The sequence below is a fragment of the Macaca thibetana genome, chromosome 11, assembly GCF_024542745.1.
Source record: "Macaca thibetana thibetana isolate TM-01 chromosome 11, ASM2454274v1, whole genome shotgun sequence".
Classification (NCBI taxonomy): Eukaryota; Metazoa; Chordata; class Mammalia; order Primates; family Cercopithecidae; genus Macaca; species Macaca thibetana.
In genome coordinates this window covers 52,079,937-52,095,871 of record NC_065588.1, presented here as the reverse complement: position 1 = coordinate 52,095,871, position 15,935 = coordinate 52,079,937, and the positions used below count along the sequence as shown (strand labels likewise).

The 15,935-nt window shown below is 39.2% G+C and overlaps 1 protein-coding gene across 3 annotated transcripts in view; it reads left to right on the top strand.

Moving 5' to 3' along the window:
* The window catches only part of SARNP (SAP domain containing ribonucleoprotein), a 238,725-nt gene that overhangs the window by 188,095 nt on the left and 34,695 nt on the right, over nt 1-15,935 (top strand). For all 3 annotated transcript variants that reach the window (XM_050749192.1, XM_050749193.1, XM_050749194.1), the window contains 7 exons: nt 1,739-1,838; nt 4,573-4,619; nt 4,849-4,916; nt 9,441-9,492; nt 10,667-10,740; nt 11,187-11,215; nt 14,804-14,829. In XM_050749192.1, coding sequence (XP_050605149.1) covers nt 1,739-1,838; nt 4,573-4,619; nt 4,849-4,916; nt 9,441-9,492; nt 10,667-10,740; nt 11,187-11,215; nt 14,804-14,829 — 396 coding nt within the window. The remainder of the gene's footprint in view (nt 1-1,738; nt 1,839-4,572; nt 4,620-4,848; nt 4,917-9,440; nt 9,493-10,666; nt 10,741-11,186; nt 11,216-14,803; nt 14,830-15,935) is intronic.

Here is a 15,935-nt window from a genome sequence, read left to right as displayed (position 1 = left end):
CTCCGCCTCCTGGGTTTAAGCAATTCTATTGCCTCAGCCTCCTGAATAGCTGGGATTATAGGTGCCTGCCACCACGCCCGGCTAATATTTGTATTTTTAGTAGAGACGGGGTTTCACCATGTTGACCAAGTTGGTCTTGAACTCCTGACTTCAGTTGATCTGCCCACCTAGGCGCCCCAAAGTGCTGGGATTATAGGCGTGAGCCACCGCACCCAGCCTAGTTTTGTATTTTTAGTAGAGATGGGGTTTCACCATGTTAGCTAGGCTGCTGTTGAACTCCTGACCTCAGATGATCTGCCCGCCTTGGCCTCCCAAAGTGCTTGTAACAGGCATGAGCCACTGTCCCCGGCCTAAAAATAATTTTTAATGGATGGTTACCTACCATGTTCCTCAGTAGAGGTTGCTTTCGGCTTGTTGGGTTGGGCACTTCCGTTCGTAACATCCCCTCCTGCCTGCCCCACTCACTAAATGCTTTACCAGTCATTGTGATATATTTTAAAAATAGAAAAAACTCTCCACTCTTCATTATGAAATGTTCCCCTGGCTGAAAAATGTAGAGATGCAGGGAATACTCCATAGTTGTAAAATTTTTTGTCTATAGGAATCTGCCTTCTAGCTTCTGATTGGTCATAGATCTGTGCTTCAAAACAAAAAAGGTCATCTTTCAGACCAGACATCTATCTGTGTGTTGATCTGCATATAGAATTTCTGGAGCCTTTCTTTCCTGCTTGTTCTCCTGGGTCAGCATGTCATTGTGATTCATAAAATAAGAATATAGAGCCCAGTAAGGCCATTACATCATTTATTATGGAGTCTATATTTCAGTTACCTGTGACTTACAGGTAGCAAATCATACTGTTAACCTTCTTTGCCTAAAATTCTGAGGTCTTTATCCTTTGAGTTACTATTGAGCCAATCCTCACTTATCCAGTTTTTGTATAACTTAAGTTTTGAATCTAAGTGTAGGAATTTATATGTATACCTTATTCCTTCTAAATTGAGTCTTTGTTTTGGCTTATTATTAGTCCTGAAGAAGTGTTTTTTTTTTCTTTTTTCTGTTTCTGTGGTGTTTTTTAAGCTTAGTTATGTCCGTAATACATCAATTCTCCTCCTCCTATTGTCTGTAAAATTGATGAACATAGCTTTTATATCTTTAGATAAGTTACTGATTTTAAAATCTTCAGCAGAACTCTAGGATATGCCATTAGATATTTCTTCTCATTTTGACATAGATCCTGTAATCAGTTCATTGTTGACATTAGCTAATGTATCTACTTGATTCTACGGTGGTTACATCTGTATGCATGTATATGGTAGATTGTAATAAAGGATCTGGGATAATAAGTGGTAAGGAGAATCTGCTTTTAGATCATTGGATTTTCTGCTTGAAGGTTCATTCTTCCAATATGCTGGCTGCCACAGTAATCTTTGGAATAAAACCTTTTTCCCCCTTAGAATATTTAGAAATAACTAGAGATTTGTGACAGTTAGTAGGTATGCAAATAGATGAAGTTTTTATTAAAGTGTGATGTTTATCCTTAGGCAGTTCCTCTTGTGTATTGAATATCATTAGAGGAAAATGGATCATCGTTGTGGACCTAGAGCCTTGGTAGAATTAATGGCAGTAATTTGGGATGGAACTTCATTTTCTTTTTTTCTTTTCCTTGTGGGAACTACCGTTTTATTCACTGGTGTTCATCCTGTTAACTAAGGAAAAGTTTTATTTTTTTCCCCTCAGCTTGCTGAACTAAAGCAAGAATGTCTTGCTCGTGGTTTGGAGACCAAGGGAATAAAGCAAGATCTTATCCACAGACTCCAGGCATATCTTGAAGAACATGGTGAGTACTTTGTGGAGGCAGAATGATGTGAGTGAGGGGATTTTCAGGCTTTGACACTGAAAAGATTTCTTTTTTTTTTTTTTTAAGTCGTTAGTGATGTAAGCTCTTAATTAACGGCATCAAGAAAACTCTTTTTTTTTTTGAGGTGGAGTCTCGCTCTGTTGCCCAGGCTGGAGTGTAGTGACGCAGTCTCAGCTCACTGCAACCTCCGTCTTCCGGGTTCAACCAATTCTCCTGTCTCAGCCTCCCGAGCAGCTGGAACTACAGGCGCACGCCACCACGCCTGGCTGATTTTTGTATTTTTAGTAGAGACGGGGGTTTACCATATTGGTCGGACTGGTCTAGAACTCCTGACTTCAGGGGATCCACCCGCCTCGGCCTTCCAAAGTGCTGGGATTACAGGCGTGAGCCACCGTACCTGGCCATCTTGTACAACCTTCATCTCAGGTTGTACAAGTCCCCTCTCTAATTTTTATTTACTTATTCCCTTTTATTTCCATTCCTCGTTTCACTTCCTCCCCAACCCATTTAGGTACTCATTCTAATGTGTTTGAATGTATTTTTTTGGTCTTTTTCATGATAAAATATATAGTGTTGTTTCGTAGAATGTTTTCATTTATATAATTGGTAATTATATAACTGGCCATAGCCTTGCTTTATTTCTCATTTCATTCACTAAGTGTTGTGTTTTTTTAAAATGTGTCTGTGTGGAATGTGACTGTGTAGTTATCTAGTCTGTTGATTCTAATTCCTGCATAGCATTCCATGATGGATAACCACACATTTTACTTAATTCACTCGGTGACAGAAACATATTGCCACCAAGCCTCTGCTACTACAAGTGATACTACTTATAGTATACTATATGTATATAATAGTATATAGTATATATTATGCTATGGGTTGAATATTATATATTTGAAATACTTGAGACCAGAAATGTTTCAGTTTTTATATTTTTTTTGGATTTTGGAATATTTGTGTATATATGTAATGAGGTATCTTGGGGGTGAGATGCAAGCCTAAACACAAAATTCATTTGTTTCTTATCCATATATTTGAAAGTAGTTTTACACAGTATTTAAAATAATTTTGTACATGAAACAGAGTTTTGACTGTGACCCATCGCATGAGGTTAGGTGTGGGGTTTTCCACTTGTGGGGTTGTATCAGCCTTCAGAAAGTTTTAGATTTAGAAGCATTTTAGGTTTTGAATTTTCAGATTGGCGATGCTTGTCCTGTAGGATATAGTATACTATATTCTATATACTAATAATATATAGTATATTATTATGAACTACTTATTTCATGCTTTTAAGTTCCTGTGAAAGTTTTTTTGGGGTATATGCCCAAGAGTGGTATTTCTAATTAATATTCATACATATATACTTAATGTGACTAAGGACTCCCAAATTGTTTTCCAGAATTGCTCTATAGATCTACAGTCTCATCACTAGTACATAAGGGTTCTTGTATCTCCACAAACCTAAACTTGGCACTGTCCTATCAAGTGGCCTAAGTTTTGCTAATTTGTTGGCTGTTTTATGTTCTCCATGAAAAAAGTTTAAACATTTCACAATTCTTTTGTTTCTTCTTTGCCCATTTTTCTATTGAGGTTCCCATAATTTGCTTGTTGGTTTGCAGGCATTTCTTTTATATCCTAATAACTATTCTTTTGTTGGTTTTAGGCACAAATATCTTCTTTGGCTGTGCAGGGTGGTTCATGCCTGTAACTCAGCACTTTGGGAGGCTAAGGTGGTATGACCTCTTGAGGCCAGGAGTTTAAGACCAGTCTGGACAGCATAGTGAGATCCATCTCTAAGAAAAATAATAGAATTAGCTGGGTGTAGTGATGTGCACTTATAGTCCTACCTACTTGGGAGGCTAAGGCAGGAGAATCCCTTGAGCCCAGGACGTGGAGGCTGCAGGGAGCTGTGATTGTGCCACTACACTTCAGTCTGGGCGATAGAATAAGACTCTGTCTCAACAGAAACAAATATCTTGTCATTTGTCTTTTAACTTTCTTTGTGCTATCCTTAAGTAGAAGTACTTAGTTTCGAAAAATATTCAGTTTTTCACTTCTTACTTTTGCTTCTGAGTTGTTTTTCTGTTAAACAAATCTTTCCCCACCACTAAATCTCAAAGATACTTTTCCACATTACTTTTTTTGTTTGTTTATTTTTCAAGACTGGGTCTTGCTCTGTCACCCAGGCTGGAGTGCAGTGACATCATCTCAGCTCACTGCAACCTCTGCCTTCCAGGTTCAAGTAATGTTCTCACTTCAGCCTCCCTAGTAGCTAAGACTATAGGCACACACCCCGACACCCAGCTACTTTTTAAATATTTTTTGTAAAGACGGGGTTTCACTGTGTTCCCCAAGCTGGTCGCTTGAACTCCTGGGTTCAAGGATCCACCTGCCTCTGCCTCCCAGATTTGTGGGATTACAGAGAGCCACGGTGCCTGACCCCACATTACTTTTAAAATTAAAATTAATTCTCTAGTTTGACTTCACATTTAGTTCTTCAGTCCAACTGGAGTTCACATTTGTAATTAATGTTAGGTAGAGAGAGATCTGGTTTTGTCTTCTCCAGATGTAGCAGATTTTATGTGCATCAATTTCTGCCTTCACTATTGGATTTTTTGGGGGAAAGCAAAGTGATTATAATTTTAACCTTGGTAAGTGATCAAGATGGTTTTGTAGCAGGGCTTGACCTGAATATTTTAATATTCTTTAGCTGAAGAGGAGGCAAATGAAGAAGATGTACTGGGAGATGAAACAGAGGTGAGTTGGATAGAGTAAGGTTAGTCTCTGGTCTGGTAATATGACACTGCTTTGGCCACATTGCTTTAACATCAGTCATTGGAAGACTTAGATATAAATTTATTAGGGGAGCATAAGATGGGTATGAAGGTTCTGAGAGACTGGTTTATTTTGGAGTTCTGATGTTCTTCTATTTATAGATATTTATTGTTTAGATTTATGTTAACCACCTTGTTTCATTTGGTTTTAGGAAGAAGAAACAAAGCCCATTGAGCTACCTGTCAAAGAGGAAGAACCCCCTGAAAAAACTGTTGATGTGTAATTATCTCTTTTTTATAATCTGAGTACAGAGCAGGCAGCTCTTTTTTTTATTGTGTTTAATGTTTAACTCTGTTTACCTCTTACATGTTCCCATTGGCCTTTTCATTTCTGATTAGGTCATTTTTTGTTTTTTAGAAGGGACTACTTCAAAGTACTTGGTCCCAGTGAAACAAAGCAAATTGTCTCTGAGTTATGTAATAGGTAATTAGGACAAGGCGACTTCAAGCCCAGACATAGTTTAATTCTCCTAGCCTTTGTTGTTCTTTTGTAGGGTCACTATAATAGATTATTCTGTTACTCTATAGAGAATCTGTACAATTCTGTATACAGTGTAAAACTGTATAAACTCTGTTAACTCCTTTTTTTTTTTTTTTTTTTGAGACAGGATCTCACTCTGTTGCCCAGACTGGAGTGCAGTGGCGCGATCTCGGCTCACTGTAACCTCCGCTTCCCAGGCTCAAGCAATTCTCCTGCCTCAGCCTCCCGAGTAGCTGGGATTATAGGCATGCGCCACTACTGCCCGACTAGTTTTTGTATTTTTAGTAGAGACAGGGTTTTACCATGTTGGCCAGGCTGGTCTTGAACTCCTGACCTCAAATGATCCACCTACCTTGGCCTCCCTAAGTACTGGGATTATAGGTGTGAGCCACCATGCCCAGCCCATTCTCTTAACTGTTTATAAGAGTTTTGCACTTTTCTGTAAAAGTGTAAAACTTAGGCCAGGCACGGTGGCGCATGCTCGTAATCCCAGCACTTGGGATTTGGGAGGCTGAGGCATGTGGATCACGAGGTCTGGGCGTGGTGGCGGGCGCCTGTAGTCCCAGCTGCTCGGAGGCTGAGTCAGGAGAATGGCGTGAGCCCGGAAGGCGGAGGTTGCAGTGAGCCGAGATCGCGCCACTGTACTCCAGCCTGGGCAACAGAGCGAGACTCCGTCTCAAAAAAAAAAAAAAAAGAACAGTTGAGTCCTAAACTTTTAACATTTTTGTTCCTCATAGCTGTGTCAGTGCATTTAATTATAAAAGGCAATATATTTACAAGTAAAAAGTCAGTACATAGTGGAGTATATCAATTAAAAATTAAGTACTCTTTGTATCCATTCTCATCTGACTTTACTGAGGTTTTTAGAACAGTACATACTTTTGGAAGATTTTATATGGGTCTGCATGTGTTTATGTGCATACGTATGTATGTGTATATATAGATACACCTGTACACACACTATGTACACTCTTGATTTTTTTCATATCTGGAAATTTTTTATATCATCATTTTCTTATGTAAGTGTTAGTTATACGCTAGGCATTGTTCTTAAGAGTTATATGCTAGGCATTGTTCTAAATGTTTTACAAATACTTTCATTTTATCCTCAGTAGACCCTATGAAGCCAGGATAATTATCCTAGAAGCGGTCTCTTTTTTGTTTAGCTTGTCATTATGGGAAATTACAAGTATATACAAAAGTTCAACTAGTATAATAGACTCTCATCTACCTATCACCCACATTTACTAGTTATCAACTTAGAACCTTGTTTTTTCTAGCATTTAATAGTATTCCATTCTGTGGATAAACAGTAATTTATTTCACCAGCGTTCTGTTGATGGACATTTAGATTATTCATAAAAGAAAAAAAATGTAGTTCTGCATGTCCTTTTCTAATTATTTATACTCACAAGTATACCCGTAGGGTAAATTCCTAGCAGTGGATTTGCTGCATCACAGAGGATGTACATTTAACATCTTGATAGATTTTTGTCAAATATCCCTTTATATATATTTTTGAGACAGGGACTCTTATCCAGGCTGGAGTGCAGTGGAACAATCTTGGCTCACTGCAACCTCCTTTTCCCAGCTCAAGCAGTCCTCCAGCTTCAGCCTCCCGAGTAGCTGGGACTATAGGCATGAACCACTATGCCCGGCTCTTTTTTGTATTTTTTGTAGAGATAGGGTTTTGCCGTGTTTGTCAGGCTGGTCTCGAACTCCTGAGCTCAAAGCAATCCACCTACCTTGGCCTGCCAAACTGCTGGGATTACAGGTGTGAGCCACCATGCCCAGCCTATCAAATATTACTTTCTTTCTTTTTTTTTTTTTTTTTTTTTTTTTTTTTTTTTTTTTTTTTTTTTGAGACGGAGTCTCGCTCTGTAGCCCAGGCTGGAGTGCAGTGGCCGGATCTCAGCTCACTGCAAGCTCCGCCTCCCGGGTTCACGCCATTCTCCTGCCTCAGCCTCCCGAGTAGCTGGGACTACAGGCGCCCGCCACCTCGCCCGGCTAGTTTTTTTTTTTTTTTGTATTTCTTAGTAGAGACGGGGTTTCACCGTGTTAGCCAGGATGGTCTTGTTAGCCAGGATGGTCTCGATCTCCTGACCTCGTGATCCGCCCATCTCAGCCTCCCAAAGTGCTGGGATTACAGGCTTGAGCCACCGCGCCCGGCCTCAAATGTTACTTTCTAAAGCCATTTAGTTATCTTTCCATCATAAGATGTTTATGATTAGATATAGTGCCTTGAAAAAATGACTTTGTGAGATAGTTTTAAAATAGAAATGTTACGGGGATTTCTGGAACAAGAAAGAAGATCAAGTGAATACCATCATAATTGGCTTGTGTGGGTTAAAAAATAGAGGTTCAAAAGTTTGAAATTCATTATTCATAGAATATTTAAAATGTGCATTCTGTTCAGGGGGTTTTAATTCTATTAATGAATTTTGAAGCTAGGAAATTGAAGTGGGTGGGGTGATCATTTTGATTTTTAGAGGATAGTTGTGGTTAGACTGAAGTATGTACAAAAAGATTCTGGGTCTCTGTATTTCTGAGAATGTTGTTTACGTGATTGGGTAGGAGAGAAATTTCTCAGTGAAGAGTGGAAATTTCCCATGCATTTGATGTTTGTTTATTGCGCTTGAGTTTAGTTATACCTAAGGGAATTGGAATAGAATGGAAGGAAACTTCCCTTCTGGGGTTCCCTTTCTGCCATGAGGTGCACTGCATTGACTGTACTTCAGAGTGGGAATAGGGAGGAAGCCATTACAGTTGGGTTAATGGAGAGTACTGCTTTCTTGATGGCATTGTATTTCAAGTAAAACATTAAACTTCTTTGGCTTTCTGTGCCTAAATTATAAGACAAGGTTAGGGAAGGATGGCAAGGAAATCTGAATTGTTTAGAAATTTCTTTAAACATCAGAATAGTCAGGGCTAGTTTAGATTCTTTGACTATTTAAAAGGAGATCCCTTTCTTCATCTTTGGCCTGAGGTTCTCCAAAAATGTATCTGTTTCTAGTTTGATTCCCCACCCCCAACCAGCTAAAGCAGTTACATATTGTAGGACTTTGTTATGGTCAGCAGGGGGCACCCATTGCTTGTCTGTCAGTCCAGGGATTTCCAATAAAAGGGTGGAAGAGAGTACTTGTTCCAGAATTGCTTCCTCTGAAAATGTCATTAAACCATTACTACCTTTCAGGGCATCAAATGGGAAAAGTGTCCGGGATATTGGAACAAAAGCTGCCCATGTCTCTAAATGAGGGACCTTAATGAGACTGGTTATGACCCACAGTTTTATGGGAGTTGTTTGGTGGAGGGTTAATGCCCTTCCATTTATCCTGGGTACTTCCGAACTTTGTCTCCCGCCCCTATGGTCCCCCCTCTTTTGTTTTCTCTTAAACCTTTGACCAGTAACATGCCATGTTTTCCTAATTCAAACTCCCCTTAGACTTTTTTCTTCCTACCTTCTTTGGCATTTTTATTTGTTCCACTTTGTTCCAACTAGAGCTACATTCCTCATGGGAGAAATAAGGGATTTTTAAAAGAAGGAAACCAGACCTTGTAGAGTACTTAATTGTTGTGATGAATATTGGGAGCTGGTGCTTAAAGGAGGATTGGAGGGTTACTCATTAGTTCAAAAGTAAATTAAAGGCTGGGCTTGGTGGCTGACGCCTGTAATCCCAGCACTCTGGGAGGCTGAGGCAGGTGGATCACTTGAGGCCAGTTCGTAACTAGCCTGGCCAACATGGTGAAACCCTATCTTTACTAAAAATACAAAAATTAGCTGGGCGTGGTGGCAGGCGCCTGTAATTCCAGCTACTTGGGAGGTTGAGGCAGGAGAACCTCTTGAACCCAGGAGGTGGAGGTTGCAGTGAGCCAAGATTGCACCGTTGCACTCCAGCCTGGGTGACAAGAGCAAAACTCCGTCTCAGAAAAAAAAAAGTAAATTAAAAAGTTCCTAAAAGCAAATGAGATGGTTTCTGGCGTCCTTTGAGTGTTTCCCTTCAGCCCAGTATATTTAACCAGACTTCTTTCCTTATTTCTTTATTGTACTTTAGCTAAAGAAGATTAGTTTGTTATTTGAACTCTTTCTTCTCAATAGATGACAGTTAAAGGAACCAAAGCTCTAGTGAACTTCATGTTTCTTTGGCATAAGGGGTGGCAGAGAGATAATAGGGCAGAGATAATTCAAGTGAATTCTTACACATTTCTGAGGTTGTGGTTTAGAATATCAGTTTTCTCATTTTAAAAGATCTCTTTCTTTTCTAGGGCAGCAGAGAAGAAAGTGGTGAAAATTACATCTGAAATACCACAGACTGAGGTAGGTATTCTGTTCCCTAGTAGAACAGTCTCTACATTTCTGTCTCCCTCTTATCCTTTATTATATCTGCATCATCCTCTAAAATTTATTCACAGGCAGAAAATCAGTATTGACAGATTTTGGTGTTGAAACGTTTCACTGCCAACTGCTCTTTGGAAAATATTTGGCTGGCATAGGGTAGTCTTTCTTGAAGCTGTAGTCTTTTTATATGTAACACTATTGTCTTAACAATGACTCTCTTTGAGATGTTTACAAACCTAGGATTAGAATTTGGGAGGATTGTACTTTGAAAATGTATTGGTAGATGTGACTCTTATGTTGCTATCGGCCAGTAGCTGAGATTGAAATTCCACTGGTTTCTGTGGGGTAGGACTGTGAAACCAGGTTCCAGTTGAGATCTTGTGTTCAGTGTCATACTTGCAAAGTAGAGAATTATTAAACTCTTTTAGAATGGCATAAAACAATGCTGCCTCATTTCTAACTGAAAGAATGCCATTAGTGTTGGAACCAAGCTATTCCTTTGATTACTTTTCAAAGGTCAGCCAAACATAGCTTTTGACTTCTTGGCTTCATGTATAATGTAGGTTTTACTTTATTTCTCCCTTTTGTTTTTGAGGGTATGTAATAATAGTCTTTTTGTGTTTGCTTTCTGGGAAGGGCTGCTAAGTCCTAGTATGGACACAACCTGCTATCTTCTAGGATTGTCAGTATTTTCAGTTTGGACCCTAAGAAATTACTTCTGATGTTTTTAAGATACCTTCTTTTGGCTGGGCGGGGTGGCTCACGCCTGTAATCCCAGCAGTTTGGGAGGCTGAGGTGGACAGTTCACTTGAAGTCAGGAGTTCGAGATCAGCCTGGCCATCATGGTGAAATCTCATTTCTACTAAAAGCACAAAAATTAGCTGGGCACAGTGGCACAGTCCTCTAATACCAGTTACTCGGGAGGCTGAGCCACGAGAATTGCTTGAACCCAGGAGGCTGAGGTTGCAGTGAGCTGAGATCATGCCACTGTACTCCAGCCTGGGGGACAGAGTGAGACTTTTAAAAAAATTTTTTTATTTTTATTATTTTTATTTTTTTAAAGATACCTACCTCTGACTAACTTTCTTAAACCATAAACTGACTTCTTTTTTCTTCCTTTTTTTTTTTTTTTTTTTGGTCTATTTTTACTTAGAGAATGCAGAAGAGGGCTGAACGATTCAATGTACCTGTGAGCTTGGAGAGTAAGAAAGCTGCTCGGGCAGCTAGGTGAGTGTCCCCAGCCTTTTGGGCCTGCGATAGTGATGTTGTAAAGGTGAAGATATGTGATCCTAGGTTTTTGATATAATTGTTGATTTAAGTAGAATAGAGGCTTGCTGAAGGATATGAACACTTTTTTGACCCTATTCAGAACGTATCTACTGGTTTGGTTATAGTAGCTATAAATTGGGCTTTATTGAGAAGGGTTTTTGTAACAGTTAAAGCCAGGAACTGACTACTACTACTAATTCTGATAAGGCTTCCTCTTAGCTTAATCTCTGGACTTGGTAAGAGGGAGAGTAAACTGAACCTCTTTCATGGGGTTGTTAGAATTAGCTAATGATTGCAAGACTTGAGATCACAAGCAAGAAGTGTCATATGTATACTTGACACGGAGACAGACAACCAGGAGTGTGAACAGCTTCCTAAAATTTAGTTTGTTTTTCCTTCTTCAGGTTTGGGATTTCTTCAGTTCCAACAAAAGGTAAGAGTACAGAGATACTTCTGAGAAAGTTACCCTTTTATTCTTTCTTTTCTGGTATAACAGGTTTCATTTCTCCAAAATAAGGTAAATTTGCTAGCTGTAGAAACTCTTAGAGATTATAGCATTCATCTCCTGCTTTAGATAAAATTATACTTAGGCCTTCCTGGACAATTAAAAGAGATACTGAATGTTATGAGAGGATAGGAAGTGCCAACATTTGTCTGTCTTTCTTGAACATCTTCAAAGAAGTTTCTCTAGTACTTTGCTTACTTATTCTAGGGTCTCAACTGCATAAAATTATTGCATACTTTCCAGTGTTATACTGGCTATTATAAGTGATAAAAGGGAAAAGAATATCTTCTACCTTAACAGTTTTACTTCTAGGAACGTATAAGGAAATAGTCTTGAATGTGCATAAAGACTTAGCCTCAAGGATTATCACAGCATTATTTATAGTGATCAATAACTGGAAACAACCAACTGTACAACAGAGAATTGGTTATTAAATGTGTGCCATGGTATAGAAGACTATACTGTGCTGAAATAATATTGAAAGATATTTATCAGCGATATTAATAAAAAGTTACAAATTTATATTAACAGTATGTTCCCATTTTAGTCATGTAAGAGTGCATGTATAGATAGGAAAAAAGGTTGGAAGGATATACAGTAGACACTTGAACAACACAGGTTTGAACTGCACAGGTCCACTTATACATGGATTTATTTTTTTTCCCCAATAAATACACTTTGCCCTCTGTATCTGAGGGTTCTTCATAACCAAATGTGGTTCAGAAATACAGTATTTTTGGGATGCGAAACCTGCAGATATGGAGGAGCAACTTATTATAATCTGCTGCAGAACTTGAGCATAGTGGATTTTGGTATCAGCTGCAGGGTTGGGGTTGGATCCAATCCCCTGAGGAAATGGAGGGATGACTGTATTCTAAAATGTTAGTACTCATTATCTCTGGTTGGTGGAATTTTGAATGATTTCTTTCTTTTTGCTTGTCTGTGTTTTTAAAATCGATACGATGAATATGTATCACTTTTATAATGAATTAGAGGAAATTATTACTATTTTTTGAGACACAGTCTTGCTCTGTCACCCAGACTGGAGTGCAGGGACGCAGTCTGGCTCACTGCAACCTCTGCCTCCCGGGTTCAAGCTATTTTCCTGCTTCAGCCTGCTTCAGCTGGGACTGCAGGTGCGTGACACCACACCCAGCTAATTTTTGCATTTTTAGTAGAGACAGGTTTCACTGTGTTGGCCAGGCTGGTCTTGAACTCCTGACCTCAAGTGATCCACTCACCTCTGCCTCCCAAAATGGTGGGATTACAGGTGTGCCGAGCCTGAAATAGTTATTATTTTTAAGAAACTCTGGGTGTGGTGGCTCACACCTATAATCCCAACACTTTGGAATGCCAAGCTGGGAGGATTGCTTGAGCCCAGGAGTTGGAAACTAGCTTGGGAAACAAAGTGACACCTTGTTTCTACAAAAAATTAAAAAATTAGCTAGACATGGTAGCAGGTGCCTGTAGTCCCAGCTACTTGGGACGCTGGGGTGGGAGGATCTCTTGAGCCTGGGAGGTCTTTGCTGTGCTTTTAAAAAGGTGGAAAAATTTCTGGCCACTATCACTAAGTGTTATAGAAAAAAAAATTTTTTTCTGACTCTTAGTTATACCAAGAGAGATAATATAATTGGTGAAGATACAACAGAAATTATAGAAGGTGGTGCTTTTTTATTTTTTTTAAGAGACAGGGTTTCACTATATTGCCCATGCTGGACTTGAGCTCCTGGGCTCAAGCAACCCTCCCTCAACCTCCTGAGTAACTGGGACTACAGGTGCGTGGCTAAAATGCTATTTGAAGAAAGATAATAGTTAATAGTCTGAAAAGGGAACCTGATAAAAAATACAGTTTCAGTTTTACTCATAATTCTGACATCTTAGAATTATAGAGTAACTCGCCGGGCGCGGTGGCTCAAGCCTGTAATCCCAACACTTTGGGAGGCTGAGACGGGCGGATCACGAGGTCAGGAGATCGAGACCATCCTGGCTAACACTGTGAAACCCCGTCTCTACTAAAAATACAAAAAACTAGCCAGGCGAGGTGGCGGGCACCTGTAGTCCCAGCTACTCGGGAGGCTGAGGCAGGAGAATGGCGTAAACCTGGGAGGCGGAGCTTGCAGTGAGCTGAGATCCGGTCACTGCACTCCAGCCTGGGCGACAGAGCTAGACTCCATCTCAAAAAAAAAAAAAAAAAAAAAAAAACTATAGAGTAACTCTAAAATAACGGAATTTGGGAACATTTAAAAGGAAGCATTGTTTTTTGAATGAGATCCTGAAAAATTTGAAGTAAATAATTTAATTATTGGTTAGGTTCTTGGTGATAATTTCAGGACAGAAAATTGGCCTTAAGGAAGCATAATTTCTTTTTATTTTTTTTGAGATGGAGTCTTGCTCTGTTGCCCAGACTGGAGCGCAGTGGCACCCCTCAGTACAGCCTCTGCCTCCTGGGTTCAAGCAATTCTCCTGTCTCAGCCTCCTGAGTAGCTGGGACTACAGGCGCATGCCACCACGCCCTGCTAATTTTTGTTTTTTTAGTAGAGACGGGATTTCACCATATTGGTCAGGCTGGTCTAGAACGCCTGACTTCAGGTGATCCACCTGCCTCGGCCTCCCAAAGTGCTGGGATTACAGGCGTGAGCCACCGCACCCGGCCCAGGAGCCAAAGTTTCAACTCGTAATAGTAGTTCTTGTTTGTCCAGATGTGATCTCTTTTTTAAGAGCTTTAGAGAGATGCAATTTATATGACGTAACAATTCATCCATTTAAAGGTATATAATTCATTATTCCATAGTATATTCACAGGGTTGTGCAGCCATCATCACCGTGCTTATCACCCCAAAAAGAAACTGTGCCCATTAGCAGATATCCTCCATTACCTCTCCCTGCCCAGCCCTAAGCAGCCGCTTAGTTTTTCTCTCCATGGAAATTTGCCTTCATATGAATGAATTCATATAGTATATTGTCTTTAGTGACTGGATTCTTTCACTTAGCATAGTTTTCAAGGTTCACTTATGTTGTAGCATGTATCTCTATTCATTTTTATTATTTAATAATATTCCATTGTATGGATATACTATACTTAATTTAGCCAGTCATCAAGCTGATGGGTGTTTTTCTTTAACTTTTTGTCTAATATGAATAATGCTGCTGTGAACATTTATGTACAAGTTTTTGTGTAATTATATGTTTTCATTTTCTCTTGGCTGTATACTAGCAGTGGAATTGTGGGATCATGCGTAACTGTATTTACCTTTTGAGGAACTGCCAAACTGTTTTCCAGAGCAGCTGTACCGTTTTATGTTCCTGCTAGCAGTTAATGGAGACATGATTGCTAGATGGAATTTCTGCCTTTTCTTTGTCATCATAGGATAAAGGGGGTGTGTCCCGTATACAGTTTTTATGTTGCCTAATTTGACTTGAAGACTGTCGGCTTTTATGACTTTTAAAAATATTAAATAAAAAATAAATAAATAAATAAAATAAAAATATTAAATAAAATTTTGTTTACTTCCTTAGGTCTGTCATCTGATAACAAACCTATGGTAAGAAATCTTTTTTTATTTCTTACACACCCAGATCTTAATTCTGTATAGCTAACTTTAGAGACTCCTCACCAGATTAGAAGAAACTCTGAGAACATTAATTTGTTGACTGTTTTCAGTATAATGTTATATGTCCTGAATTTAAAAAATTGTTGGAGATACTGAGAGGTCAGGAAAATTGTCACATGTTCAGTTACTGCAGACGTCTTTCTTCCTACCACTCTTTTCAAAAGTAAGAATAGATTTTGTTAGCTAGAGAACAACCCGTGTATATAACTCTTTGTTTTATGGTACTGAATCCTTGTCCAATGGCCTTAGATAATGTCTAATTCATAATTACCACAAGAGAATCTATGGAAGCAATTTAGGAGTTCTGTTTGTAGATAGTGCCTTTTTTTTTTTTTTAAATTTTTTAAATACTATCCATGAAATGTGAAATCATAGTAAAGAATGGTAGAATAAAATGGCTTTCTGGACCATTGTTTCTAGTCAGCATATTTTAAGAATGGTAACGAATACTGTGGTGAAATAGAATCAGCTTTATGAAATCCTGCTTTAGGGGTTGCTGCTTAATATTGTAAGTTAAGATTTAATATTATTAATGAAAATTTCCTATTCTTTTTTTTCTTTTTAAGATGGAGTTTCATTCTTGTTGCCCAGGCTGGAGTGCAATGGTGCAGTCTCAGCTTACTACAACCTCCGCCTCCTAGGTTCAAGGAATTATTCTGCCTCAGCCTCCCAAGTAGCTGGGATTACAGGTGCCCCCCCACCATGCCTGGCTAATTTTTGTATTTTTAGTAGAGACGGGGTTTCACCATGTTGGCCAGGCTGGTCTCGAACTCCTGACCTCAGGTGATCTGCCCACCTCAGCCTCCCAAACTGCTGGGATTACAGGCATGAGCCACCGCACCGGCCCTAAATAATTCTTACAATAGTAACGAGTCCATGTACCAAGGTTTCCAAGAAAGAGGAGGGAAGAGAATCGAGTGGGTAGTGGTTATAGATTGTCTTCTGAAAAAGGTGCTTCTGTGATGGTTTCTCTTTGCTTGGAGATAGATTTAAGAAATACTTGCAGAGACGATATGAGAATTAATGATTTTGGATTG